This window comes from Perissodus microlepis, chromosome 3, assembly GCF_051167445.1.
Source record: "Perissodus microlepis isolate ML-2025 ecotype Zambia chromosome 3, ASM5116744v1, whole genome shotgun sequence".
NCBI classification, from domain to species: domain Eukaryota; kingdom Metazoa; phylum Chordata; class Actinopteri; order Cichliformes; family Cichlidae; genus Perissodus; species Perissodus microlepis.
Window position 1 is genome coordinate 36,807,714 of NC_140463.1, and position 14,624 is coordinate 36,822,337.

General features: G+C 44.9%; 1 protein-coding gene across 9 annotated transcripts in view; it reads left to right on the forward strand.

Annotated features, from left to right (window-relative positions):
* Positions 1 to 14,624, forward strand: part of mpdz (multiple PDZ domain crumbs cell polarity complex component) — a 50,927-nt gene extending 36,303 nt beyond the window's left edge. For 5 of the 9 annotated variants that reach the window (XM_084924258.1, XM_084924250.1, XM_084924253.1 and 2 more), the window contains 21 exons: positions 210 to 281; positions 1,685 to 1,868; positions 2,809 to 3,005; positions 3,115 to 3,206; positions 4,896 to 4,974; positions 5,334 to 5,402; positions 6,326 to 6,421; positions 6,505 to 6,579; positions 6,673 to 6,859; positions 6,948 to 7,093; positions 7,985 to 8,068; positions 9,008 to 9,201; positions 9,431 to 9,445; positions 10,777 to 10,924; positions 11,015 to 11,101; positions 11,258 to 11,342; positions 11,460 to 11,623; positions 12,254 to 12,358; positions 12,640 to 12,734; positions 12,829 to 12,952; positions 13,042 to 14,624. In XM_084924258.1, coding sequence (XP_084780384.1) covers positions 210 to 281; positions 1,685 to 1,868; positions 2,809 to 3,005; positions 3,115 to 3,206; positions 4,896 to 4,974; positions 5,334 to 5,402; positions 6,326 to 6,421; positions 6,505 to 6,579; positions 6,673 to 6,859; positions 6,948 to 7,093; positions 7,985 to 8,068; positions 9,008 to 9,201; positions 9,431 to 9,445; positions 10,777 to 10,924; positions 11,015 to 11,101; positions 11,258 to 11,342; positions 11,460 to 11,623; positions 12,254 to 12,358; positions 12,640 to 12,734; positions 12,829 to 12,952; positions 13,042 to 13,188 — 2,445 coding nt within the window. In that variant the 3' untranslated portion in view covers positions 13,189 to 14,624. The remainder of the gene's footprint in view (positions 1 to 209; positions 282 to 1,684; positions 1,869 to 2,808; positions 3,006 to 3,114; positions 3,207 to 4,895; positions 4,975 to 5,333; positions 5,403 to 6,325; positions 6,422 to 6,504; positions 6,580 to 6,672; positions 6,860 to 6,947; positions 7,094 to 7,984; positions 8,069 to 9,007; positions 9,202 to 9,430; positions 9,446 to 10,776; positions 10,925 to 11,014; positions 11,102 to 11,257; positions 11,343 to 11,459; positions 11,624 to 12,253; positions 12,359 to 12,639; positions 12,735 to 12,828; positions 12,953 to 13,041) is intronic. The other 4 variants (XM_084924254.1, XM_084924255.1, XM_084924257.1 and 1 more) reach the window with 2 other exon arrangements.

Consider the following 14,624-nt stretch of genomic DNA (forward strand, 5'->3'; position numbering starts at 1 on the left):
AGCACGCAGATCGCCTATCGCTGTTGTTGTGTTTGTTGTCAGATTTCAGTAGGTGTCGCTCACGGCGTTAAAATAGATTCAGTAAAAAAAAAAAAAACTTTCACCATAAACTCAAGATATGTTGTCGACGCAACGCTGGCACACGCCTTTGACTTGACCTGTCAGAACGATGCTGTCTGCTAAAGTTGCCCTTTTTGTCTTCTCCGTAGGAGGGTGACAGTCACAGTAGACTTTTCCTCCGCCTCTCCCCAACTAACCCTTTCACTCCTACCCCGTTTAAGGTTCGTGGGTCTCTGTGTTGTGCTTTCCACCTTCCATTTCCGTGTATGCTTGCACGAATATGTCAGCGTGTCACACGGCAGCCCGTGAATTGGAGATGTCCTGACGTGCTGTACATGCATATGCGTGGCCTAACGCCTCCACCGTCCGACTTCCTGTGTGTGTGTTTCTTTTTGTGGAATCGTGAACATCTTTCTTCCTTTACTTTAGTTTTTGCCTTTTTGCTTTTAGTCCGTTTTCGGAAGCGTAACAGAATCAAAACTCTGGTTTTAAATGGATGATTTTGAGTTTTGAGCATTATATTTAAGATCAACAATGAATGAAGTGATCAGAAGTCAGAGTTGTTACAGGTAAGTGCACTTATGAATTACTGATGGGTGAATATTTGAAATTTAGAGATGATCATTAAATTAATAATTATATAGTAGAGATCAAAATTTACTGTAACACCAGTCGTCCACTTAAAAAAAAAAAGAGTGTGCAGCGACCAAGCCCATCATCGGGAGAAATAATCACAAGGCCACAGAGGGACACATCACATGGACGGTGAAGAAGAACTGTAGTGATGACAGCAAGGTTCAGTTTCGACGCGAGGTTTTATGTTCGGGGTCAAACGGGAGCAGAGGGGAGTCAGTTTGGAGGACGGGGCTTCATGGTTTGGTGCTTGAGTAATGTCTATGAGAAGCTTCTACGCCAACAGAGTCAGCCAAGACTTTCTATGGAGGCCGGTGCCTCTTGTCACCCCGTGAAACAGAAGCACTTGTTGAATGTGAGAGCATTAAAATAATGCATGATGGCTAGCCCGGAATCCTGATCCTGAACCTAGCTGTGGCTATGAAAGTCACAGCAGTGGCTAAACTGTGGAGGAGACCAAGATCAAACCAGAGCAGTGTGGGAAATTGATAACAATCGTTGTGTTGTGTTAGTTAGTTGTGTTACAGTCATTTAGAGAAAAGGCCCCCCCTACAAGAGACCTGCTGGTATACTGGCCCAGCGTATTAGCCAGTATTAGCTATTTGCTAACTCCATCGCTCTTGTTCATGGATTTTGTTACATTTATTAGAAGAAGCAGTGACTTAAATACAGGACATTTAGGCATGTAAGGTGTTCTCTAATTTTGATCTCTGCTTTTCATTAAATGAAAAAGAAAAAGTAGCAAAAATACACATTTTGGTGCGAGCTGGAGTAGTGTTGTTAACCCAGTTCTGATCAGAGCTCATAGCATCAATAACTTCCATCTAACGCACATGTAAAAGGAAACCAAGCATATGGCTTCTTGTTGATTGCATCGGCGCCTTCCTCTGACAGCCAATTGATTTAAACATTAATGGAGAGATGAAACCTTCTTTATCTTCTTTACCTTTCACTCATCAACTGTTTTTTGCCTCCATCTGTGGCGCGACAGCTGGCGAAGCGTGAAGCGGCAAAGGCATCTCCCACCAGCGTTGTCCTCACCCTGCCAGTGGTGCCTCATGTGGGAGAGACTGATACAGACACGCTGACAGAGATTCCTGGCAGTCCTGCTGAGACTGCTGAGGAGAAAAAGGAGGAGGGGGAGGAGCCCGAGGACGAGTACGGATATAATTGGAGTGAGTTTAGTTTGTCTGGTTTTTATTGTGTTTTTTGCAATAGGGTGTTTAATTTTGCAGTGAAATATCACAAGGTTGTAAATGTTTGATGTAAATGTAATCCTGCATCACATATAGCAGGAATATTTTAACCCAGTTTGTAGTGGGAGGAAGTAAAAATATATGCTTACATACTACACTATGTCGTAACAGCAAATGGCCACAAGAGGTCCTCCAAGTTACATGTCTGCCCATAAAGTCTCCTGCATGGCATAAACGTGCATTGATTCACATGCTTGAGCTGGTTGTGCCTCAGCAAAAACCTGAAGGACTCAGTGTCCCAATTAGGCCATTATCATCCTGCAGACACTCTGATGTCAACTGTAGGATGAAATCACTGCTCCAGAGAGAAAGATAGCAAGCAATCAGCATAAAGAACAGCCTCCAAACACCTGGGATTGAGGAGTAGATGTGTATATGTGCCCTTGTGTGCGTTTGTGTGTGTGTGTGTGTGTGTGTGAGAGCGAGATAGACAGAGCCCATCCTGCAGGAATAAGATTGATGAGGTTGAGCCCGGGGAGGTGAGTTGTGGAGATTAGTACAGGACTGATGGTTCAACAGTGGCAGGGAGCCCAGAACAACAGGAGCCCACTGGTCTGAACAGTGGCTATCTAACACACCAGAGACAGGAGAGGTGGAGAGACAAAGAAAAGAGACTGGAACCAGAACAAAAGAGCCAAGATTGAGACAAAAATGGGAGAAGGTGAAGCTGAAATAGAAAATTCTGCTGACAAACTTCTACCTTTTACTTTTGGTTCCTCTGCAATTTACACATTTCAAATATCTGCTCTTCTTTCGGGAAACGTTACACGGAGCGATAGGGCTCGAGACCAGTCTGGCGCTATTTTACTTGTATTGTCAGCTTACATCTGTCTGCCGCGACTTCGCCTGCCTCTTTCAGAGAACATAATCCAGCGTTATGGCAGCCTCCCAGGTGTCCTCCACATGATTGAGCTGGAGAAAGGCAAAACAGGCCTGGGCCTCAGCCTGGCAGGGAACAGGGACCGCTCACGCATGAGCGTGTTCGTGGTGGGAATAGACCCCAGCGGGGCGGCCGGTAGGGACGGACGTATGGTTGTTGGGGATGAGCTGCTGGAGGTGAGATGCGTATAAATTAGTTTCACTGTTCATTTGCTTTTTTTAAAAAAAAAATGTCTCAAATTCTGTAAATGCTTTTCTGAGCAATAAACTTTATGTTGTGTTACAGATCAACGGACAAGTTCTGTACGGCCACAGTCATCAGAACGCGTCCTCCATCATCAAGAGCGCTCCATCCAAAGTCAAAATCATCTTTGTCAGGTATCAACAGTTATTTTCATCACTATTAAAGCTCCTGTGAAAATATGCATGCAGTTATTGAGCCTCAGAAAAGTTATTGTAATGTTAGTGAAAAGCCAATAGATGGAGCTATTGTCATTCAACAGAAGGATGCAGCACAGGTTGAACATAATGGCCTTTGTTCTGTAATGCTTAATAACACAGTCTCTCACATGCACATACCAAACGTATACATGCATTCATAAAGTATAGTTTATCTTGAAATATTTTGTAATCAATAAATATTAATAAAAATTATATTAAACCTATCACACCAGCTGGCACTTGGCTGATGATTGGGAAGGTTTTCAGATTTAGTGGTACACTCACTAAAATACACAACATTTCTACAGCATCCAGATGATATTTATTTAGATATTTATTTAAGTTAGTTACCAACAGAGATAAAGAGCAAAAGTTGAATGTTAGTGATTGACAAATATAAATAACAGACATCCAAAGTAAATCCATAAACTATATTTTAATTTAATATTTAGTAGTCAAAAAGTGTAAAATGTGCAAAATAGCTTGCTTAAAGCCTGACTAATACGTCACACTGTTAGCTAGTAATATGGGCATAGACAGTCTAAGCTTGCCAGCTAAAAATATGAGATATACTTATCTAGAAATATTAATAAAAACCAAAGAAAAGCAATGAAAGTTATCAAACAAATGTGAATTAAAATAGTAGTTTCTATTGTTAATGTAGATATCTACATGCAGACACGATGGAAAAATGTATTTGCGAGGAAATGTGTTTTAAATAGTTAGTTAAAAATGTAAAATAAGCAAATTAAATTACACAGTGACTGTAAATATAGCTGGAGTACGAAGCTAGAGTTATGGCTAAATGCAAATGTAGTGCAGTTCTTATCAGAAATGTTGCGGAGAGTGTATCCCTCCATAGTGTAGGGGTTGATGTCTAGCAAGCAAAAGCTGCCAGGATGCGACACAGATACCTTTGGGGCCTAGAAGGGCATCTACTGTAACAAAATCAAGTACGTAGATCTACGTGGTGTACTGACCCCTGCTTGTGAATAAGAGAGCAGCTACAGAGTTGAGATAGTTGACATGATGTTGCATGTTAATCTACAAGTTTTCACATTATGGGAAACATTAAAAAAAGATTCTGTATGTCTTCATTTACCCCATCTCCTCCTTAACGGGAGGGCCAATGAAACGGCACAAAACGTTGCAAATGCAGCGCTTATTAACATGAAAATAATTTCAATTTTCATATGTATTATGATTACTTTATCATCCCCCTGCGATTGCGATGTTACATTCTCCGTTTGTGTTGGTGTTATGTCTCAAATTCATCGTATGACACCAAAGGGTAGAATTACAAATTTGAAAAAGCACCGCGGAAGTTGAAAGTAGTCAAATGTAAAAGGTGTTGGTGCAGGAGTTGTTGAGTCGGTCAGCTTTGGGAGTCAAACAGATGTAGTTAGCATGTAATACGGATACATTAGCTCACATATCCCTACAGAGTTTGATGTAATTGACCTTTGACCTACTTTTGGCCCTGTTCCGGATCACAGTACTTAGCCTCCCACTTGACTCACATCCTTTTCCTGAAAGATACGCTGTGATCAGCTGGCGTAAATCACAGCTCTGCTGTCACAAAGCTGAGAAGCAACGATTTACGTGAGTTATGACTGTGTGAAACAGGAACACCGAAGCGCTCGACCAGATGGCGGTGGGACCAGTGAGGGAGCACGAGGGAGACGCAGTGGAGCCCCACGCTGAGGTACAACTCTGCTTATGGGCACGCATAGAAAACACACAATGCACACATGCAGAAGCCCTGGAACAGACACGACTCCTACAGCTACTACACAGCCACGTTGGTGCTTCGTAATGAGATTTTAAACGTGTAAACAGAACCATTACTTTTACATCTGGGCGTGTAATTTGGCTTTTAGTCTGTCTCGTGCTCGGCACGCATGCATGTGAAGTTTCTTTGTGTGGTCCCGTGCCTGTGTGTGACTCCCAGTAAAACAGACCACAAGCAGTAGCGTAGACGCATCCGGCACTGTACTCCCACCAGCTAAAATTTAGCTGATTTATTTACTTCATGGTGTACTCACTACTCCTGCTCCTTCACAGCCAGAAGAAGCTGCTGCTAATGGCGACGCCGATACTTCGAACTACGTTCATCACATCGTAAATCTGAAGGTGAGAGGCGAAGGATGACCCGCGGACATCGCAAAACACACAGCGTTACAGGCAGTAACGGGGAGAAAGTCTCAGAAACAGTGCGGTAATGAGGGAGGTGTATACTCTTACACACACACACAAAATAAGCCAGCGGGGTACATCAGAGACAGACAGATCGGGGGCACACCGGAGCACTCAAGTTTAACAGGATGCCAAAACGCTGAGAAAAGACAGAAAATTTTGAGGGAAAAGAAGGTGAAGTAAACAAAACAGATGTTCCAATGGGAGTTAAAGGCTCAGTTCACTGAAATATTAAATAAAAAGGAATGGATCCTGACTCCTTGTGGGGTCCACGTTCTAGCTCGCAGAAAGCAGACAAAGTTTTCCAAAGGTCATTGTCTGATCCTTTGAGCAGCAGCGATAAAATTGCATCCAGTTGCACAACACTGGAGCGGAAGCAGAGATCTTAACAGTAGACATCTCACCACCTCAACGAATAAATGAAACTTTCTGCAGGAACAGTTACAACACGGGTCAAGTGTGAACATGCTTTTCAGGCAGACTCAGGTGAAGTTGGTCTTTGAAGAGCGCTAAAACAAAATGCAAAGGAGACAGGAGAGAGGAAAAACTATGCAACCCCTACAATTGTTGAATCATTCATACGGTAGAGGTGGCAACAGTGTAGCACATAGGCAGCTCATTAATATGAAGACAAATGCCCTGAAAGGCCTCTCTGGGAGCAAAAGATCAGAAGTGTGAAGGATGTGAGCTGAAGCTGGGGTTGATTCATCTCTGGAGGCGACTTGATTTCTTGAACTGGTACAGTACGGCTCCATTACTCAGCACGTGTTAAAGAAAAGGGTTTGTCAGCGTGGGTGTTGCGTGTGCGGTGGTGCAATTTCAAACGTTTTTTATCACTAACGAGCGTTTCTCTTCATCAGGAGGACGGAGGACTCGGCATCACTTTTGTTGAGGGCGACACAGAGGCCGGGGTTGAAATTGAGAGTATATCTGAAGTGCAGGGACACACCGGCAAAGTATGTCATGCCTAATGAGACCTTCTGTACCGTGGATGTTGAGCTGCCTTTGCTAATCAAAGCCGTTTATGTGCTGTGAGCAGGAGGGGTGCATGAAACCTGGGGACAAACTCTTAGCTGTGAATGGCGAGTCTGTGCTCGGATACACTGTTGAAAAGGTAAGGGCGTTACTCTGGAAATAACCTTTCATGTCTGTGCTGTTTATTAGTAGCCACAAGGTGAAAGGTGTGATTGGTATTCTTGTTTTTTAGGTCTCGTCACTGCTGAGAAAAGCCACAGGTCCAGTGAAGCTAACCTTTGCTACAAAGGAGATCCCCTCTTCTTTCTCCTGTGTCCAGTCGATCTGCCAGGACACAAGCTTTTCAGACGGAGTCCTCGCTAGCGTACCCAGCATGCCTAGCATCTTCCCAAGTCAGCCAGAGGCAGAAGCGGCCACCAGTGAGTTCGTTTTACTTGGTTTTAATTTTCTAGAACTGTATTGTCAGTTTTGTCAGGTGAAAAGAACAGACATGCTTCTCCGTTTTAGGTCTTAGTCGCTCATCCACCCCTTCCGCTCTGGCCTCTGACCCGACGACCTGCCCCATCATCCCCGGCTGTGAAACAACCATCGACATCTCCAAGGGCCGCACAGGCCTGGGCCTCAGCATCGTGGGAGGCTGTGACACTCTGCTGGTAGGAAACCAGACAAATAGCAGTAGCAGTCAGCTAATGAGGGGGAAAACGTGAGCTGGTCTCCCTGATGTGCTTAGATTTAGTCAGTAATAATAATAAAATGTGGCTCTTTTCCACAGTTTGTTTTCGTCTTGTCTTCCTGGGTCTGTCGGGTGTTTCTTCCTGTGGAAAGGGAGTTTTTCCTTCCCACTGTCGCCCAGTGCCTGCTCGCAGGAGGGTCCTCAGATTGTTGAGGTTTTCTCTGTATTATTGTATCCACTACAAAGCGCCTTGAGGCATCTGCTGTTGTGATTTGACACTTTATATAAATAAACTTTTATTGATTTGAATAGTAACAAACAGTAAATCTGCAGGTTTCTTGAAGTTGCGTAACTGAGCTGTGCGTTCCCAGCCACAATGCCACCCAGTTAGATTCTTTGCTGGTAGCATAACTCAGGTTCTCAGGAATGTAGGAAACGATGCTGTCACGGCCTTCGTCTCCTCCTCCTCTTCTTCTCGTTGCCCCTGCCATCCTCCCCTCGTCCCATCTATTCTGTCTGCTCAGTCAGGCTTGGGGGAGCAGCTCTTTGTCTGGCCTCAGCCGTGGCGGACAACGTCCTGCCCCTGGAATGCAACCTCAGGAGCACAGGAACACACACATTCACAGAAGCAGTAATCCAAATTTATGTCTGTTTGCCAACAAACACACACAAAAAAATTTGCTGTGTACACATACTTTAAAAAGTCAACAAATACTCTTTCCCCTCCCGGCCCAGTCTGTCTTGTATCCATTTAATATCCTCCAAATAAATGCTAAATGTCTTCCTTCCATCTTTTTTTTTGTTTTTGTTTTGCGTGTTTTTATTTTGTCCTAATTAACTCACTTTTTCCACTCTCTCTCTTTATCTCCAGGGGGCCATCATTATCCACGAAGTTTATGAAGAAGGGGCGGCCTCCAAAGATGGGAGGTTATGGGCAGGAGACCAAATCTTAGAGGTGAGCTGCAGCATAATGAGCGTAACTATATTTCGATGAGACATGCCCGAAGAGTCTCAGCATGAACGCTTGAATTTTAAAATCTGACAATACGATATATGTTGAGCAACAGCATAGATATATATTAACAGCGATAAGAACCTCTAAAAGCACTTAAAACCAAACCGCTTTTTGCTTTTAGCAAGATAATATACCGCAGACCGAGGCGATTATGAGTGAAAAGTGAAAGAAAACCTGTACAAATGCCGTGTGCATTATGCGCCTTGACAAGTTAAGCACCCGAGCTCTTACTTGGGTTTGCCCTCCGTCTGACCCCGTGCTTTGTCACGGAGAGAGGGCAGGAGTGGAGCCTGGGAGTTGAGTTATTGTAGCTCAATCACTAGATCTGAATTGAAACACACGCCCTTATGACTTAATAGCTCTCCACTATTCACTCCTGTCCCTGAGCCAGGCTGCTGTGTTTAGAAAATAAGGTCAGCGAGGGAAAGTGAAAAGAGCAGTTTCCCACTCTGCAGTCATGCTATTAGATACTATAGGGAAAAAATAAAATCCACTGCATGTGCACGGTGAAAGATAATATGGTATTTTCCCTCCTTTAAATGTGGTTTGAAAAAAGAAAAGAAGAAAAAGCTGGGCATCGCTCTTAGACTGACCACTGGAGCATCTCACAGGGGTTTGTGGGAAGGTTTCCCTGCTGTACTTTAAGTCAAGCATCAGCCTGTGATTGCAAAGGAATGACCTAGTTTCCTTATATCTAAAGCAGAAACGGTTTAAAGGAAACTTTGTGCAATAAATGAGGCTGTTAGAACTTTTTATATATAATCCTCCGCTGCAGTTAACTTATACACTGGAACAGAAGATAAGGCCTCTGCTACTTTAACCAAATATGGCCGAGCGAGAAGCTGGATCAAAACCTACGCACGCATTCTCTCATCACAGGTGAACGGCATCGACCTGCGAGCGGCCAGTCACGACGAAGCCATCAACGTGCTGCGGCAGACGCCGCAGAGGGTCCGGCTGGCGGTCTACAGGGACGAGGCCCAGTACAAGGAGGAAGACCTGTGGGACTCCTTCACCGTGGAGCTGCACAAGAATCCTGGCCAGGGCCTGGGACTGAGCATTGTCGGGAGGAGGTGGGAACGTTGTTAGAATTAGCTCTGCTGCTTAGAGCGTCAGGCGACGAGCCTTTACATATAACAATAGCAGAGTAGTGACTCCACTAGGTGCTTTCTGGGTCACAGTAGGTGTTAGCGTGTTGAAAAATACATAGAAGCAAACAAGGAATTGAAAACATTCTAGATTTTTGAAATGTAATTATCAGCCTACTTTATAATTATATTGTTTTGACTTTTTTTAATGCAGATCGCGGGATCAGAGGTAACCTTTTGTATTTTATCTGTTTTTATACTCCGTAGTTGGGAGAGTGAGCTCATTGCTTTTACTTCTATCATGTTTCTGTCCATGTAGCCATCAGTTAAACCAGTTTTACTTACCAACAAAAGTCATTGTGTTTGGTGTAAGCACGCAGATTAAGTAAAATCCCTTCTTTCCCACACGACATGTCTGTTGCAAAGACATGAAATCATTATGTTTTTTTCAGCAGGAAATAAAAAGAGATCATAATTTTTTTATGTTTAGCTTGAACAGATCGTGGCTAAATTAAGGTTTTTTCTGCGTGACTGCATTTTCATATGAGTCAGCAGAACAGGTTTGTATTTCAGTCATTCTCCTCGGTACTAGTGGCGGTTCTCGCCTCGCTGTGTTACCAGAGACGGAGCTGAAAGCACTTGTTGCGTCAGCGTGAAAATCCCGCTATTGTTGCTAGCACTCGATCAGCAAAGAAAGATTTACAAAGTTATTACTGGGATAAGAGCAGGCAGGTTGCGGAGCGTCTCTAAGCCCTCTGGATTTCTGCGTGCCTGTAAATGTTTTATGCTGACAGATTCGGTCCCGTGGTCGAAGTTTGTGAGGAGACAGGGGTCAGGGTTAAATATCCCAAGCTGGTGTCAAAGGTTAAACAGTTTGGACAGCTTTTAACACAGTTGTAACATTTCGGCCTCTGTCACAGTGGTTTTGCTACACACGTGGCAAGAAAAAGGCTAAAATGCTCAAAAGGATGGAAAAGACAGGAGCCCAGACGACCTATGAAAAAGGAAAATATGCAAGCTAGCAGTTAGTGGTGAGCAGTTGTGACAGCCAAGTATCTCTGGCACCGAGGACTGAGTAGGATCAAGTTGCCTTGCTTCACAGCTACTGCTTGTGCTAGTTCTTATCCACGTGGAGATTGGCACCTCAGATATGCAAAGTCCACGGCTCAGATGTGCTTCTGAACAAAGAAGAAAAGGCAGAGGCTTAAGATAAGTCATCTTTTCTTCCTGCACGTTATATTCTCACTCACAGCGAGCGCAGAATTTGACTCTGTTGACCGTGAACCGAAGCCTCCAACACCACAATACTGTCAAAGCGATCGCTGGTTAATATTCTGTTATACAAGCCACGCTCAGGCAGCTCCATTGGAAAAGCCTGAAATTGCCAGATCAATACTGTACCAGCAATAACAAGTTAAAAAACAGAGCTCTGGAAAATTGTAGGATTAAGGTCAGCAATTTGAGAAAAGGAGACTTAGCGATCCTCAGCAGAGTGCTGCACGCGGTCACAGACGTGTCGTGCCTACTGCCGCGTCTCAGTCTTCCCGTCTCTCCGAGCAGGAACGACACAGGGGTGTTTGTGTCCGACATCGTGAAAGGAGGTTTGGTGGACGCTGACGGTCGGCTGATGCAGGGCGACCAGATACTGTCGGTCAACGGTGAGGACGTCCGGTCAGCCACTCAGGAGGCCGTGGCTGCGCTGCTGAAGGTAGTCCTGCCCCGCAGGCGCAATCGTCAAAGTGTGCAGGACAATTAAAGACGAATAACCGTACAATAATGCCTGTGTGTTGTGTTGCAGTGCTGCGTGGGATCTATCAAAATGGAAGTGGGGAGGTTTAAGGCGGGCCCCTTCCACTCGGAAAGAAGGCTGTCTCAAAGCAGCCAGGTAGTGTAGCGCTCATTTACCTGATGAGATAGTGGTTAAAATAGAAGTAGCTTATTTTTAACCCAATCATGCAAAATTACACTAGTAAAAAAAATAAAGGCAGAAAATGAGCACTTTGGAGCTGAATAGAAATTCCTCTGAATGCTTTTGTTTCAGATGAGTGAGACAGGAAGCGCCAAGGTGGTCTCTCAGCCATGTTCAGATCCTGGTGACCCTGACAAGCTTAGTACAAGCCAAGAATGTAAGTACGGCAAGACTGTAAGTGTAAACAAGCAGATCGAAATCCACTGCGAATATCGGTCAAATTGCGGGAAAAGAAAAGGCGGGACGAGTCATCAGAGCGATGCGTTTGTTTCAGACCCGGAGCATCAGGAAGTCAGAACAGTGGAGTTCACTAAAGGCCCCGCTGATTCTCTGGGCATCAGCATAGCGGGCGGAGTGGGCAGCCCCCTGGGCGACATCCCCATCTTCATCGCCATGATGAATCCCGTCGGACTGGCTGCTCAGACCCAGAATCTCAAGGTATGAGACGTTTTCTTGGCCACCTCCCTCTCAAATCTTTGGCTCTCATCAGAAATTATGCATATCTCCAATTCTTGTGTGGGATTTAATGCGAATCTCATTTATTTACTCCCACTCGCTCAGTGCATGTATTCTCAGCGGCTCCCAGAGGCCGCAAGCCCTTAACCTTTAGCTGTGACCTTCACGGAAAAACTGACAATTGAAACTGTGTTAGACTGAGGCTGGAGGAGGACAATAGCCATTTGCTAACATGGATAATAAATCTCCCACTCCTGTATTAAGGCCATTAAGCCCACAGAAGGACTCATTGAAATGAATAGGGTGAATCCTGAATGGTATATTCATGCCGTTTTATCATTTCAGCCTGAAAGAGAAAAGAGAGCGCGGCGTAATGAAATTACTCAGCTGAACCGTGAATTTACGTTTTTTGTGCGGTCTAATGATGAAAGCACAGAAATCAGCAGTTACAGATGCGAGTTTCAGACGGTGGGCACCGATTTTATGACGCTGACATGCAGCAGGCTGCTCGAAACATCCAAACTGTTCTTTGGAAAGTGTGAAAAGTTTCTGCTGCACTGCACATCTGCACTGTTTTCCCCCCCAAAATGTTCTAAACTCTCACTTTTTCAGATCGGGGACCGAATCGTCAGCATATGTGGAACCTCTGCTGAAGGCATGAGCCACTCTCAGGCCGTCGCCCTGCTCAAGAACGCGACAGGAACGATACAGCTGCAGGTCTCCTATAAACGTCTTCTCTCACCTCCTGTGTTTCTACCAGATAAATCGGCAGATAAGCTGCAGCTCAGCTTGTGTCGTATTCTTCCCTTTATCTCTGTTCAAAGTGTTCAGCTGAGCACAGACGAGACAAAGGGTGGCGGTCACAGACTTTGAAGCACCATAAAGCGCCCTCATCCAGCACTACCATCATGCTATCAGTCTTTATCTGGGCAGTAAATCAACTCCAGCATTACTATAACAGAGCTGTGTTCTCTGTCTGTGTGTTAACGCACCTCCAGGTGGTTGCAGGTGGCGACACCACCGTGACGGGTCCCCCTCAGGAGCAGGTCGGTGGGGCTCTCACGCCCAGCTGCATCTTCCAGGACGACCTCGGGTATGATGTTCTTAGACACAGGGGCGCTCAGAGGAGGAGAACTACAGGTTGTTGCTTTGGTTTTCCTTTAAATGCCTTCTACCTTTTCCCTCAGCCCTCCTCAGTATAAGACCATCACTCTTGATAGAGGACCAGACGGGCTGGGTTTCAGTATAGTCGGAGGGTACGGCAGCCCCCACGGAGACCTGCCCATATATGTGAAAACTGTTTTTGGAAAGGTGAGAGGCGTTTATCTGTGCCACTGTTTATCTTTGCAGAACCGACAGCCTCTGTTATTGATGGTGTGCACACGTGTGTGTGTGTTTAGGGCGCAGCAGCAGAGGACGGGCGCCTGAAGCGAGGAGACCAGATCATGGCCGTCAACGGGCAGACTCTGGAGGGGGTTTCCCACGAAGAGGCCGTCAGCATCCTGAAGAGGACCAAAGGAACCGTCACGCTCACCGTGCTGTCATAGACCACCCCCACCTCCACACACACTATACCCACTCCTTATCCTCTGCTCACAACAGCATTCACTTCACCTCCGCGCACCTTTTCTGCAAACTCGCAGCAGCAGCGTGCCGCGACGAGGTGCTCGTCTGTGAAAGCACCCGCACACTGAAACACAAACAGTGTGATCATGAAGAAGCTTACGCCACTGTGATGTTTGAAGGCCTGTTACAAGCACGTGTTGTGCTGAAGGCTTTATTTAGTCGTAATGGGAATCTCAACGAGGCTGTAAATAGTATTAGAAACATTCCACCGCTCTGGATTTGAAGTATTCACTGGACACTTTGGATTGTGTTTAGTGCTGTCAGCGTTAATCCCGTTAAAATGACTTTATCGCCATAACGCGGCAAATCTCCGTGAGCGAGTTAACGCGGATCCCCACGTGCGTGGGGCTGGATGGCTTCAACACATTAGCGCGGTTAGCTCGTTAACGCGTTAGCGCTATCCAGCCCCACACACTGGGGGATGCGCGCTAATTCGCTAACGGTGATTTGCCGCGTAATTGGCGTTAACGTCATTTTAACGAGATTAACACTGGCAGCACTAATTGTATTCCTGTATTATTATTATTATTACTTTGTTAACAGTCTGAGGGGTGACCCCAGACTCAGTTCAGAGCACAGAATTAAAGAAGTACCCTCGAGACAATTAGGAGATTATAGCAGGATTTAGCTAACGCCTGCATTAGCTTAAAACAGCGTTATTTGTCCGTTGCGTTGCACTGCTGTCTGCACACGCCCCTTTTCCGCCACTAAAGGAAGAAAAAAAAGGATCCATGACTTGAAATTTCAAGTTATTTTCTTGAAATTTCAACTTATTAACTTGAAATTTTGACTTATGGATCCTTTTTTTTTTAACTTTAGTAGCGGAAACGGGCTTCCATACGCTGCTGAGACCGCTCTTAATCAAATGTATCGTGAAGTCACTGTAGTTTTTAGTTCTGAAGCGGCGAGAAGTCGGATATCGGAAACGTGAAGCGTGTTGACTTTTCTTTGAAGGGAAAGATGTGAAAGTGCGGCTTGAGTGTGTCTGTGTGTGAGTGTATGTGAGAGCTGTTCACTGAAATATAGTGCTGCTAAAGCTGATGTGTAAGGTGTTATGTCACAGTATTTTTTAAGTATTATTGTTCACTTCCTGCAAGTGCACAGAAAAGTAAACTGACTGCTATTTAGGTTTGTATGAATGAGTGGTTAAAGAGTCCTTTATGACCTTGTTGTTTACCCGAAACAGAGTCATCCATTCTGTAGTTTTCGACGTCATTGGACAGGTGTTGTGCAGCGTAGCGTGTTCTCTGTCTGTTCTCTGTCTTATATCCCCGTAAATGCATTTTCAAGAGCTGTCAAAAGTGACAGTATTGCATTTATTCACACTGAATTAAATAAAAGTGACCTTTGGATTCAA